General features: G+C 45.9%; 1 protein-coding gene across 1 annotated transcript in view; it reads right to left on the reverse strand.

Annotated features, from left to right (window-relative positions):
• Nucleotides 1-2219: 2219 nt before the first annotated feature.
• The window catches only part of LOC129975420 (fibroin heavy chain-like), a 46202-nt gene continuing 34141 nt past the window's right edge, over nucleotides 2220-14280 (reverse strand). The window contains exons 2-3 of the mRNA XM_056088483.1: nucleotides 6286-10587; nucleotides 2220-6249 (exon numbers count right to left, since the gene is read on the reverse strand). Coding sequence (XP_055944458.1) covers nucleotides 2366-6249; nucleotides 6286-10587 — 8186 coding nt within the window. The 3' untranslated portion in view covers nucleotides 2220-2365. The remainder of the gene's footprint in view (nucleotides 6250-6285; nucleotides 10588-14280) is intronic.

Below are 14280 nucleotides of genomic sequence, written 5' to 3' on the forward strand. Positions count from 1 at the left end.
GAATTTATTTAGAGCTTGACCGTGCTTTTATTTCTTCAGAAATCAAGTCGATTTGCATGAAGTTCATTAGAAGATTCAGGCTCTTAAATTAATCTTTTAGAGAAAACAAATTTTCCCATCATGGTGGTAAGAGACAGACTGGATGATAAGAATGTTCTTTTTTCATTTTTCCGGATTAGAACTACTCTTTCAAATTATTAGACAGCTCCCTTTCCTAAAACAGTTTCCTGGCAAACTAGCCAGGTTGTAAGGGAGAAAGTTATTGAAGAATACTAAAAGAGATTCCATTTGGATTCTAGAAGCTTGTGGGAATCAATATATTTATTTTTGTCGTATCAAGTTTTAATTGAAGTTAAGAGAAAATTATTTAATTCAAGAGACGCTATTATCTCTTGGAAAATGGTATTCTAATATCATTTCTATTCTTTCTTTAAATAAATTTGCCAATTCTCCTGCTTCCGTCTCAATTTATTTATTATGTAACTTTTAAACATTTTGAAAGGAAAAATTAAAGGAGTATAGAATAAATTAGACAGCTCACAAAAACTAATTGAAGGCCTATTCCAATGTTTGTTAACTAAATATATAAGAATGTTTTTAAAAAAATGATTGCATACGTGCTTGAAACTCGGCCAGGGTGAAGCCGCAAAATAAAGTTTTGCATATAAAAAGGATTTGCCAACTAAAAGTCTAAAGGATTGTTTCTACTCTAGTTATGCAAGTGTTTTTCACCGTCAATAGGTATTACTTCTCAAAAGGAAATATGATGGCTCAATAAATACAAGAGACATAAATATCTAAATAACTTAACAAATTTTGATTTTGAAAAAGACTTAACACTTGGAGGTGAAAATATTGCCTTCGCTGACAATAACATTGAAAATGACAATTTTATGGCTCTAGAATAGAAAAATCACTTGATGGATTCTGGATTTGGTAACAAAACGGCATCGAAAAATGCTGTACTGTGTGAAGTGTAATCTGTTGCTAAAGCCGTAGATTTTGCAGTCGCAAAAAGGATTTAAAAATGCTTAAGTGATTTCAAAATATATTATTTTATGATTATATAATGTTGAAGGTTTTTTAGAATCAGCTAAAAAAATTGTGCTGGATATCAAAAAAAAAAAAAAAAAAATCAAAACTATTTTGGAATAAAGATGTTTTGAGTAAAATCTGGTTGTGAATTCTATGGAAGGAAAGGAGCTGACATTTTTGGGAAGTCCTTTAATAAGAGAGAAAGTTGGCATTGTTTATTATAAATCAAAGGTGCAAATTAGAACTGAAGCTTTCAGTTGATTCTTGACGACAGACAAGATCTTTGGAACGATTCAAATAAAGAATTTTTGAAAAGCTGAAGATTTTTTTTCCAAAAATTATAAAAATCATACCAACTGAATTTCTTTCTAAACCGGCTGTTTAAGTCCCAATCTTTTAGGTCGCATCACCTCCGCCTTTTTCGAAAATCATCTAAAACCAATCTTGACACCAATGCAATAAATCTTTGGATACTGTTGAATATGTGATAAAAAAAGTGACAATTTTGGAATAGTTCATGAAAAAAATTGTTTTTCTGGATGGTGTCAATAAAAAAAAAATCGAAATATTGCGATAAGAATCATGAAATGTAAATTTTATCCAATCTAATTTCCTTTGAACATGCTTGGTCTGTTTTTTTTAATTTGTATATTTTTGGTTTATGTGAAGTACCTACATTTTAAATTTAAAATAATCTTTTTAAGCAATAAATATTTATTTCTAGATGTGGTTGTTCTTGGTCGCAGTGAAATTGAGATAAGTCTGTGATTTGATTGTTATTGTGCTGTTTGGGACGTTTGGATTTCAGCGCAAACTTCTTCCGTGTCTTGTGAAGGAGCCACATTACGAGCTGCGGTACTGGCAAGTAGCGTCAATGTCTATCTATTGATTGAGGTTGCGATGTGGCAGCCATATCCAGTTTCTCCATTTGGCCTCTGACTTTGATAAAGTATGATTATATTATTATTTTTGTTGAAATTTTTGTGCTATATCTTGCGAAATCTTTTGTTTTATTTGCTTTTGAGTACATAGGTTTTCTTTGAAGCCATCCTATACTAATTACAAAGATTAATTACCTAAGAAAAGCAGTTTCAAAGACAGCAAATATTATACGAAATGATAATTACATTGTTGCTAATAGAAATTAATCCGTTTAAAAATACTTTTCAAAAACAAACACACCATAATAATGCAAATGTGTTTTATTAAAGTAAAAAGAAAAGACTGGAAGATTCAAATATCAATGATTAATTTTATTTCATAATTGTTACAAGAATTGTTATAAGAATTAAAAGAAAATGTAAAGGAAAAATATATCAATTTATCTCACTTAATAATCAAATCTATTAACAACACTTCTAACAATATCCACGGATGAGTCAGCATTTAATCCATACGCTGTACCCAATACGGCGGAAAGGACTTCCATTAATGATTGAATAAGCAGTTCACATCCAGAAATATCGGAATAGGATAACGTTATACCAGACACAACATTGTCAAATGCATTTGAAAAAGCTACAGGATAATCTAAATCATCATCTAAAAAGACAGAAACAGCAGAAGAAACTCTTGATATTGCGTCGGGAGATGACAGACGGGAAGCAACTGAAGCTGCAGTTGACGACGCTGCCGCAGCCGCAGCTCCATTACCACCTGATCCGCTTTCTCCTTGTCCATAGCCACCTGCACCTTGTGGACCGTATCCGGCGCTTCCAGCTGATGCTGCTGCTCCTGCTCCACCTGCTCCGCTTCCTCCTTGACCATAGCTACCTGCACCTTGATGACCGTATCTGCCGCCGCCTCCTTGTGCACCTGATGCTGCTGCTGCTGCAGCTGCTCCGCCTGGTCCTGAACCTCCTTGTCTATCATAGCCGGCGCCCCCTGGTCCTTCACCTGATGAAGCTGCAGCAGCTGCGGCTCCTGCCCCTCCTGATCCATTTCCTCCCTGACCATAGCCCCCTGAACCTTGTGGACCGTATCTTCCTAGTCCTCCTCGTCCACCTGATGCTGCTGCTGCTGCAGCTGCACTGCCTGATCCTCCTTGTCCACCATATCCGTCACCACCATAACTGGCGCCTCCGAGACCTTCACCTGACGAAGCTGCAGCAGCTGCTGCGCCTGCCCCTCCTGATCCGCTTCCACCTTGACCATAGCCACCTGAACCTTGTGGACCGTATCTTCCACCTCCTCCTTGTCCACCTGACGCTGCTGCTGCAGCTGCACTGCCTGGTCCTGATCCTCCTTGTCCACCATATCCGTCACCACCATAACCGGCGCCTCCGAGACCTTCACCTGACGAAGCTGCAGCAGCTGCTGCGCCTGCCCCTCCTGATCCGCTTCCACCTTGACCATAGCCACCTGAACCTTGTTGACCGTATCTGCCGCCGCCTCCTTGTCCACCTGATGCTGCTGCTGCTACAGCTGCTCCGCCTGGTCCTGAACCTCCTTGTCCACCATAGCCGGCGCCTCCTGGTCCTTCACCTGACGAAGCTGCAGCAGCTGCTGCTCCTGCTCCTCCTTGTCCATAGCCACCTGAACCTTGCGGACCGTATCTTCCACCTCCTCCTCGTCCACCTGACGCTGCTGCTGCTGCTGCACTGCCTGGTCCTGATCCTGATCCTCCTTGTCCACCGTAGCCGGCGCCTCCTGGACCTTCACCTGATGAAGATGCAGCCGCTGCGGCTCCTGCTCCTCCTGATCCACTTCCTTGACCATAGCCACCTGCACCTAGTGGACCGTATCTGCCACTTCCTTCGCGTCCATCTGATGCTGCTGCTGCAGCTGCACTGCCTCCTTGTCCACCATATCCGTCATAACCATAACCGGCACCTCCTGGACCTTCACCTGACGAAGCTGCAGCAGCTGCGGCGCCTGCTCCTCCTAATCCGTTTCCTCCTTGACCATAATCACCTGCACCTTGTGGACCGTATCTGCCACCTCCTCCTCGTCCACCTGATGCTGCTGCAGCAGCTGCACTGCCTGGTCCTGATCCTCCTGGTCCACCATATCCGTCACCACCAGAACCGGTTCCTCCTGGACCCTCACCTGATGAAGCTGCAGCAGCTGCGGCTCCTGCTCCTCCTTGACCATAGCCACCTGCACCTTGTGGACCGTATCTTCCACCTCCTCCTCGTCCACCTGATGCTGCAGCAGCAGCTGCACTGCCTGGTCCTGACCCTCCTGGTCCACCGTATCCGTCAGCACCATAACCGGCACCTCCTGGACCTTCACCTGACGAAGCTGCAGCCGCTGCGTCTCCTGCTCCACCTTCTCCTTCATCGTAACGACCGATTGTTTCTGGACCATATACATTTTCTTCAATTACTGATGCTTCTGCGTCAGATGCAGAACCAAGTCGCCTATGTACAATAATTTTTTTAATAATTTCCTTTGGACCCCGTAATCCCCCGGGGCCTCCAAATCCTCCGGTTGAAGCTGCTGAGGTTACTGCTCCGTTTAGCCCAGATCCTCCTCTCCCACCAGGACCGAAACCTGATGGACCTCCATTTGAAGACGCAGCAGCAGACGCCGCTCCATTACCTCCTGGTCCACCATATCCGTCACCACCATAACCAGCACCTCCTGGACCTTCACCTGACGAAGCTGCAGCAGCTGCGGCGCCACCTCCGCCTAATCCGCTTCCTCCTTGATCATAGCCACCTGCACCTTGTTGACCGTATCTGCCTCCTCCTCGTCCACCTGATGCTGCTGCTGCAGCTGCACTGCCTGGTCCTGATCCTCCTGGTCCACCATATCCGTCACCACCATAACCGGTACCTCCTGGACCCTCACCTGATGAAGCTGCAGCAGCTGCGGCTCCTGCTCCTCCTTGACCATAGCCACCAGCACCTTGTGGACCGTACCTTCCACCTCTCCCTCGTCCACCTGATGCTGCAGCAGCTGCTGCACTGCCTGTTCCTGACCCGCCTGGTCCACCGTATCCGTCATCACCATAACCGTCACCTCCTGGACCTTCACCTGAAGAAGCTGCAGCCGCTGCGGCTCCTGCCCCTCCTGATCCACTTCCTTGACCATAGCCACCTTCACCTAGTGGGCCGTATCTTCCGCCTCCTCCACCTGATGCTGCAGCAGCAGCAGCTGCACTGCCTGGACCAGACCCTCCTGTTCCACCATATCCGTCAGCACCATAACCGGCACCTCCTGGACCTGCACCTGACGAAGCTGCAGCCGCTGCGGCTCCTGCTGCTCCTGATCCACTTCCTTGACTATAACCACCTTCACCTAGTGGACCGTATCTTCTGCCTCCTCCTCGTAGACCTGATGCTGCTGCTGCAGCTGCACTGCTTGGTCCTGATCCTCCTGGTCCACCATATCCGTCACCACCATAACCGGTACCTCCTGGACCCTCACCTGATGAAGCTGCAGCAGCTGCGGCTCCTGCTCCTCCTTGACCATAGCCACCTGCACCTTGTGGACCGTATCTTCCACCTCGTCCTCGTCCACCTGATGCTGCAGCAGCTGCTGCACTGCCTGGTCCTGACCCGCCTGGTCCACCGTATCCGTCATCACCATAACCGTCACCTCCTGGACCTTCACCTGAAGAAGCTGCAGCCGCTGCGGCTCCTGCTCCTCCTGATCCACTTCCTTGACCATAACCACCTTCACCTAGTGGACCGTATCTTCTGCCTCCTCCTCGTCCACCTGATGTTGCTGCTGCAGCTGCACTACCTGGTCCTGATCCTCCTGGTCCACCATATCCGTCACCACCATAACCGGTACCTCCTGGACCCTCACCTGATGAAGCTGCAGCAGCTGCGGCTCCTGCTCCTCCTTGACCATAGCCATCAGCACCTTCTGGACCGTACCTTCCACCTCTACCTCGTCCACCTGATGCTGCTGCAGCTGCTGCACTGCCTGGTCCTGACCCGCCTGGTCCACCGTATCCGTCATCACCATAACCGGCACCTCCTGGACCTTCACCTGAGGAAGCTGCAGCCGCTGCGGCTCCTGCTCCTCCTGATCCACTTCCTTGACCATAGCCACCTTCACCTAGTTTGCCGTATCTTCCGCCTCCTCCTCGTCCACCTGATGCTGCAGCAGCAGCAGCTGCACTGCCTGGACCAGACCCTCCTGGTCCACCATATCCGTCAGCACCATAACCGGCACCTCCTGGACCTGCACCTGACGAAGCTGCAGCCGCTGCGGCTCCTGCTCCCCCTGATCCACTTCCATGACCATAACCACCTTCACCTAGTGGACCATATCTTCCGCCTCCTCCTCGTCCACCTGATGCTGCAGCTGCACTGCCTGGTCCTGATCCTCCTGGTCCACCATATCCGTCACCACCATAACCGGTACCTCCCGGACCCTCACCTGATGAAGCTGCAGCAGCTGCTGCTCCTGCTCCTCCTTGTCCATAGCCACCTGCTCCTTGTGGACCGTATCTTCCACCTCCTCCTCGTCCACCTGATGCTGCAGCAGCTGCTGCACTGCCTGGTCCTGTCCCGCCTGGTCCTCCGTATCCGTCATCGCCATAACCGGCACCTCCTGGACCTTCACCTGAAGAAGCTGCAGCCGCTGCCGCTCCTGCTCCTCCTGATCCACTTCCTTGACCGTAGCCACCTTCACCTAGTGGACCGTATCCTCTGCCTCCTCCTCGTCCACCTGATGCTGCTGCTGCAGCTGCACTACCTGGTCCTGATCCTCCTGGTCCACCATGTCCGTCACCACCATAACTGGTACCTCCTGGACCCTCACCTGATGAAGCTGCAGCAGCTGCGGCTCCTGCTCCTCCTGGACCATAGCCACCTGCACCTTGTGGACCGTATCTTCCACCTCCTCCCCATCCACCTGATGCAGCTGCTCCACCTGGTCCACCATATCGGTCACCACCATAACCGGTACCTCCTGGACCTTCACCTGACGAAGCTGCTGCAGCTGCGGCTCCTGCACCTCCTAATCTACTTCCTCCTTGCCCATAGCCACCTGCCCCTTGTGGACCGTATCTACCACCTCCTCCTCGCCCACCTGATGCTGCTGCAGCAGCTGCACTGCCTGGTCCTGATCCTCCTTGTCCACCGTAACCGGCGCCTCCTGGACCTTCACCTGATGAAGATGCAGCCGCTGCGGCTCCTGCTCCTCCTGATCCACTTCCTTGACCATAGCCACCTGCACCTAGTGGACCGTATCTGCCACTTCCACCTCGTCCACCTGATGCTGCTGCTGCAGCTGCTCCACCTGGTCCTGACCCTCCTGGTCCACCATATCCGTCACCACTATAACCGGTACCTCCTGGACCTTCACCTGACGAAGCTGCTGCAGCTGCGGCTCCTGCACCTCCTAATCCGCTTCCTCCTTGACCATAGCTACCTGCACCTTGTTGACCGTATGTGCCATCTCCTCCTCCTCCACCTGATGCTGCTCCAGCAGCTGCACTGCCTCCTTGTCCACCATATCCGTTACCACCATAACTGGACCCTCCTGGACCATTATCTGACGAAGCTGCAGCAGCTGCTGTACCTGATCCGCCTAAACCGCTTCCTCCTTGACCATAGCCACCTTCACCTAGTGGGCCGTATCTTCCGCCTCCTCCTCGTCCACCTGATGCTGCAGCAGCAGCAGCTGCACTGCCTGGACCAGACCCTCCTTGTCCACCATAACCGGCACCTCCTGGACCTTCACCTGACGAAGCTGCAGCAGCTGCGGCGCCTGCTCCTCCTAATCCGCTTCGTCCTTGACCATAGCTACCTGCACCTTGTTGACTGTATCTGCCGCCGCCTCCTTGTCCACCTGATGCTGCTGCTGCTGCAGCTGCTCCGCCTGGTCCTGAACCTCCTTGTCCACCATAGCCGGCGCCTCCTGGTCCTGAACCTGACGAAGCTGCAGCAGCTGCTGCTCCTGCCCCTCCTGATCCATTTCCTCCCTGACCATAGCCACCTGAACCTTGTGGACCGTATCTTCCTCCTCCTCCTCGTCCACCTGATGCTGCTGCTGCTGCAGCTGCACTGCCTGATCCTGATCCTCCTTGTCCACCATATCCGTCACCACCATAACCGGCGCCTCCGGGGCCTTCACCTGACGAAGCTGCAGCAGCTGCGGCGCCTGCTCCTCCTAATCCGCTTCCTCCTTGACCATAATCACCGGCACCTAGTGGACCGTATCTGCCACCTCCTCCTCGTCCACCTGATGCTGCTGCAGCAGCTGCACTGCCTGGTCTTGATCCTCCTTGTCCACCGTAACCGGCGGCTCCTGGACCTTCACCTGACGAAGCTGCTGCCGCTGCGGCTCCTGCTCCTCCTGATCCACTTCCTTGACCATAGCCACCTGCACCTAGTGGACCGTATCTGCCACTTCCACCTCGTCCACCTGATGCTGCTGCTGCAGCTGCTCCACCTGGTCCTGACCCTCCTGGTCCACCATATCCGTCACCACCATAACCGGTACCTCCTGGACCTTCACCTGACGAAGCTGCTGCAGCTGCGGCTCCTGCACCTCCTAATCCCCTTCCTCCTTGACCATAGCTACCTGCACCTTGTTGACCGTATCTGCCATCTCCTCCTCCTCCACCTGATGCTGCTGCAGCAGCTGCACTGCCTCCTTGTCCACCATATCCGTTACCACCATAACCGGCACCTCCTGGACCATTATCTGACGAAGCTGCAGCAGCTGCTGCACGTGATCCGCCTAAACCGCTTCCTCCTTGACCATAGCCACCTTCACCTAGTGGGCCGTATCTCCCGCCTCCTCCTCGTCCACCTGATGCTGCAGCAGCAGCAGCTGCACTGCCTGGGCCAGACCCTCCTTGTCCACCATATCCGTCACCACCATAACCGGCACCTCCTGGACCTTCACCTGATGAAGCTGCAGCAGCTGCGGCGCCTGCTCCTCCTAATCCACTTCGTCCTTGACCATAGCTACCTGCACCTTGTTGACTGTATCTTCCGCCGCCTCCTTGTCCACCTGATGCTGCTGCTGCTGCAGCTGCTCCGCCTGGTTCTGAACCTCCTTGTCCACCGTAGCCGGCGCCTCCTGGTCCTGTACCTGACGAAGCTGCAGCAGCTGCGGCTCCTGCCCCTCCTGATCCATTTCCTCCCTGACCATAGCCACCTGAACCTTGTGGACCGTATCTTCCTCCTCCTCCTCGTCCACCTGATGCTGCTGCTGCTGCAGCTGCACTGCCTGATCCTGATCCTCCTTGTCCACCATATCCGTCACCACCATAACCGGCGCCTCCGGGGCCTTCACCTGACGGAGCTGCAGCAGCTGCGGCGCCTGCTCCTCCTAATCCGCTTCCTCCTTGACCATAATCACCTGCACCTAGTGGACCGTATCTGCCACCTCTTCCTCGTCCACCTGATGCTGCTTCAGCAGCTGCACTGCCTGGTCCTGATCCTCCTTGTCCACCGTAACCGGCGGCTCCTGGACCTTCACCTGACGAAGCTGCTGCCGCTGCGGCTCCTGCTCCTCCTGCTCCAGTTCCTTGACCATAGCCACCTGCACCTAGTGGACCGTATCTTCCTCCTCCTCCTCGTCCACCTGATGCTGCTGCTGCTGCAGCTGCTCCACTTGGTCCTGAACCTCCTTGTCCACCATACCCGTCAGCACCATAACCGGCACCTCCTGGGCCTTCACCTGATGAAGCTGCAGCAGCTGCGGTTCCTGCTCCTCCTAATCCGCTTCCTCCTTCACCATAGCCACCTGTACCTTGTGGACCGTATCTACCGCCTCCTATACCACCGTATCCATTACCATATCCGTTGCCGCTGGCTCCACCTGATGCAGTTGCTACGGCAGCTCCCCCGGCACCACCTGTTCCTAAACCTCCTTGTCCTACTCCTACTCCACTTACATATTGTCCTCCATATGCATTTGGTGAGCCATTGAGACTGTTTATACTAACGGAATATTCGTATGAACCTGAACCAACTGGTCCTTGTGGCAATCCTCCTGCTGATGTGGAAGAAACGGATACCGATGACGATCCTTGTCCCTGGTATCCGAAGTTTTGTCCTATTCCCTGAGCGTTTGATGCACTTGCTGAGGACGCATATGACACTACTCCAGCGCCGTTTCCTCCTGAATCTTCATTCAATGCGTTTATCTGAGAAAACATTTGCATTAATTTATCCATTTCATTCATAAAACTCTCATTAACTACGCCTGTCGCTTGTAACTGTGATTTCTTCATAGCTTCCCTAATGGCATTTCGTTTTTCTTGAAGGTTAGTGCCATCTGAATTCACTAATTCTGCCACTCCTGCCGCAAAACCCATGTTCAGAGCTTGTAGCACTTGGTGTGATGTTTTTCCTTTTGCTTGCATTTCATTTAATGACTGGATCATAGTTTCAGCAAGATCCTTAATGCTTTCTATGTCTTCGCTATTAAAGTAGCTTGACTGTCTAAAGCACTCAACAAAATTTTCCATGAATGACTCTGTCGTTCTCGTATCTTTCCATGGGTGGCTGTCTTGACCGTGAACTATCATACTCTGCGTGCAGAGCGCAACCAGAACTAACAGCGGAAGTCGAGCTATCCAAGCCATTGTAGTTTTGGATCTTCTCGACTGATTGATTTTTCCGACGCATTGGTCTTCATTTTATATCAAAAATTTCGTGGTAGCTCGCAGGTGGTTCAATATTCCTTATCCGCATTCTATCTCTGACGTATGTTTGCGTATGAAAATGAGTTGCATTCTAATCTGTCCGATTTTGTTCGGTTGCGTTCGTAATCGTGACACACGTGTCATGATCTAATTTTGTAATTGGTTTTAAGGCAGTTCTTGATAATGCGAATGTATTATCTAAAACATGTATTTTAATTGCTTTTATTATGCCTTTTGAGCAATTAATTAGTTCTAAACGAATGTTTTTTGTCAGTAACATTTATGGGACAGTAATGTAGACTTTATTACAATCATATCTGTTAAATAGAATTTCAAATAAATTGGATCATTCATGTTTTCAATGAAAAATATACAACTAAAATTATCTGTATGAATTGATAAAACACATACTTTAATCAGCGGTATTTAATACTTAAATACCGCTGATTCGTACTGGCATACTTTTTTGTCAGATTATTAAAGTTTAACTATATTGAGCATAGTATAATAACTTTATTGACAAATTATTTATGATATTTAATAATTTTCAAAATGATTTTTGAATATAGATTACTTTTTTTTTTGTTCAAGGCTGGTCATTAAAAATCTGGTTCTAAATTAGAATAAAATTTTTCGTGCAGTATTAAGTACTAAGAGATATTGTACAGTGCTAATATTTACAGTACTAAGAGATATTGTTAAATTTCTCAGTTCTACCGCTATATTAGAAATAAAGAACAAAATAGCGCCCATCTTCTGCATTTTCTATATTATATGAAGTATAAAAAGCGCAAACCTCGTAATAATAAAAGAAAAAAATTTCATTCTGCAGATTCCATCGTAGCTCAAAGTTTTAGACCTCCCAGAATTCCAATATATATGTCTGCAAAAACAATAACGCCTAGACGCATAAGTCAGAAGCATAAAGTAGCCTTTGAATCAAAATTGTAGTTTTCTTTCAAACTTTGGACGAAATCCTTCAAAGACTAGTCTATCTGTCCTTGAATCCGCATGCATATGAGTATGATAACAGAAAAATACAAAAATGATATATGAAATTTGGACTCAGGTTGTAAACTTTTATTAGTCTTAAAAAATCTTTTTTTTACGTGATAGCAGTAATTTTAATTGATTTTCGTGACATTTTGAATCTTAAGATGTCACTTAAGTTAGTTAAGTTTTCTTGTGCAATTCTAACTAAAACTCATAAATTTACTTAATCATTTTACTACTCGATAAAAATGCTGTATGTAATTTGTTACCAATGTCACGTATGATATTTTAGCAAAAAATATTAACGGAACTACGCTCTTGAGTATGAAACTTCAATTTTTCCAACAACTACTTGCACCAATTTCACATCTTAGCACCGAAATATAGTCCATGCTTTTATCAGCAGAATTTATATGTATCGATTTTTTTTCTAAATATCTTAAAGGATGGACTGTCTGTTTTTCTTTCTATTCAAAGGCATGTCAAGGCGATAAACTCAAAAATGCCACTTGTTATATAAAATAGAATTTAGTATGTTGTCTTGACTTCAAAATGATTCAATCATGTCAGATTTTGGAAGCATATATTAAAGAAAGGGGAGGGGGTGCTTTCAATAGGTTTTGTTTATCTTGTATGTTTTTTCATTTAGGTAGATTCCTATAAGAAGACTATTTCAGTGATTCACATGTCAAGACTTCGGGAAAATTAGAAATCTAATATCTCTAGCATGAACAATAATTTTCCTATTTACTACAAAGAACTTTTCTGGAAATCGATTGTACTGATTTATCGAGCGAATTCAGACCGTTTCCAACGTATATGCATTTAATAACGGCCCCTTATGGAAGACTCATACATAAGCGATTTTATTCATAAAAACAAATTCATCCGTGGTTGGTATAGTTGCGGGCGTTTACTTCATCGCACGCCTCGGCAACGTGATTTTTTGCGTCTTTAGAATGTTGAATAATTAATTATGTATTTAACCTGCATCATGTTTTATGGAATATGATACTGCTTCAAGGCCACATTTTGAGCTTACAAAAAATGTCCATCTCCCGGTTTTTAAGCATTCTGAAACAACAGATATGGCATATTTGGCTGATGAATGTAAATGTTCCAAAGCACGAATTCGAGGCAGCTATCTGAAACGCATCTTATTTTTTCGATAAGCTATCTGTTTTCCAAATATTGAAGTTAGTTGCATTAAATCCAGGTGTTTATGTTTGTAATGCCGTTTACCACAATCCATTGTTTGTACCTCGTTATCTGAAACAACGATATTATGTGCTGTTTTATGGTAATGTTATTCACTCGTGACAAAAAGTCGTATTCAGCTCGCTTTTAAAGTCCTTAATGAATTTTCATTGATTTCTGGGGTATGTGCAAGGATTCAGGAGAGTAAACATAATAAGCACGAACAGGGCACGCAACAGGTTTTACCTCACGTATGCGAATAGTATTGTAATTGTCAAACAATTTGAACTCGAAATTTTCACAAATCTCCCTATTTTAGACCTCAGCGAGTTCGAATTACTTTTTCGTATTGTGTATGTCTATTGTGTTTTTCGTATTGTTTAGTACGTGGTGTTTATACCAAATTTGTAGATTTTTATCAAATTGTGTGAAAAATTCCAGTACGGGAAGTCTGTCAGTTCGAATATAAGTTAATGCGGTAACTTCAAAACAAAGTGAGCTGAATTGATAAAATTCGATGCACAGATTTAATGCTTGTCAAATTTTGAGCTGAGTTCAGCAAAGTGTTAACCCTTTGTCTGTCGGTACTTTCAGAAGCTTGTAAATACGATAGCCTAAAAATAGCCTCAAACAATTTTAAAACATATGTGGTTCAGCAATACAAATGCAACACAACTAGTAACAAACAACTGAAAATGAAACTTAATTCTAACGCACTCAAAATGACTCCTTTACAAATCAAACAATTCTGAAACATAATTGTGTTGTGTTAGCATTTCTGAACCACCTATCAAGCCTTCATCGTGGTCCAACAATGAAACATTTATGACTTCCTTTATTCCAAAATCACCTGCATTTATTCAATTATTTATTACATTTTAAAAAATAATGAAAGCTGGTAGAAAAATTGCTTGGAAATAAAACTGATACTCTTATAAAAATAAAAAATAATAATAATTTTATGGTGATATAAAAATGCGTTTTGCAGAATAATTTACTTCGAAATTACTGCGATAAAAAAATCAAAACTTCAATTAATTTCTAATTGTTTGAATATTTGACTAACTTTTCGACTTTGAAAGAAAAAAACTCAAGACTTGACAGTATTCCTTCTGTTTTCTTAACTAATAAATGTACAGTTTGATTAAATTCAAACTGATTATTTAGAAGGAGATATCGAGCATATATACATAGTCGCAATGACTTTTATTTATATTAGCAGAACTAGAAAATTGATTAGTAAATAGTCAGTTTTAGATTTAAAATAAAATAGTTGGACAAAAATTGATTTCTACTGTACTTTGCTTGAATGTTTGATGTAATTTTTTATAAATTGGATGCTTATTTACGTTTGGTGTTGTAACGTTTTCACGTTCTTGGTTTCCATCAGACATTCAGATTGAAATTTTAGTCATTGCAAAAGATGTTCCCAATATTCTGCTGATTCTTGAGTGCAATGAGAAATTCACGTTTCTGTTAATTCCTCGTTT

This window comes from Argiope bruennichi, chromosome 7, assembly GCF_947563725.1.
Source record: "Argiope bruennichi chromosome 7, qqArgBrue1.1, whole genome shotgun sequence".
NCBI lineage: Eukaryota > Metazoa > Arthropoda > Arachnida > Araneae > Araneidae > Argiope > Argiope bruennichi.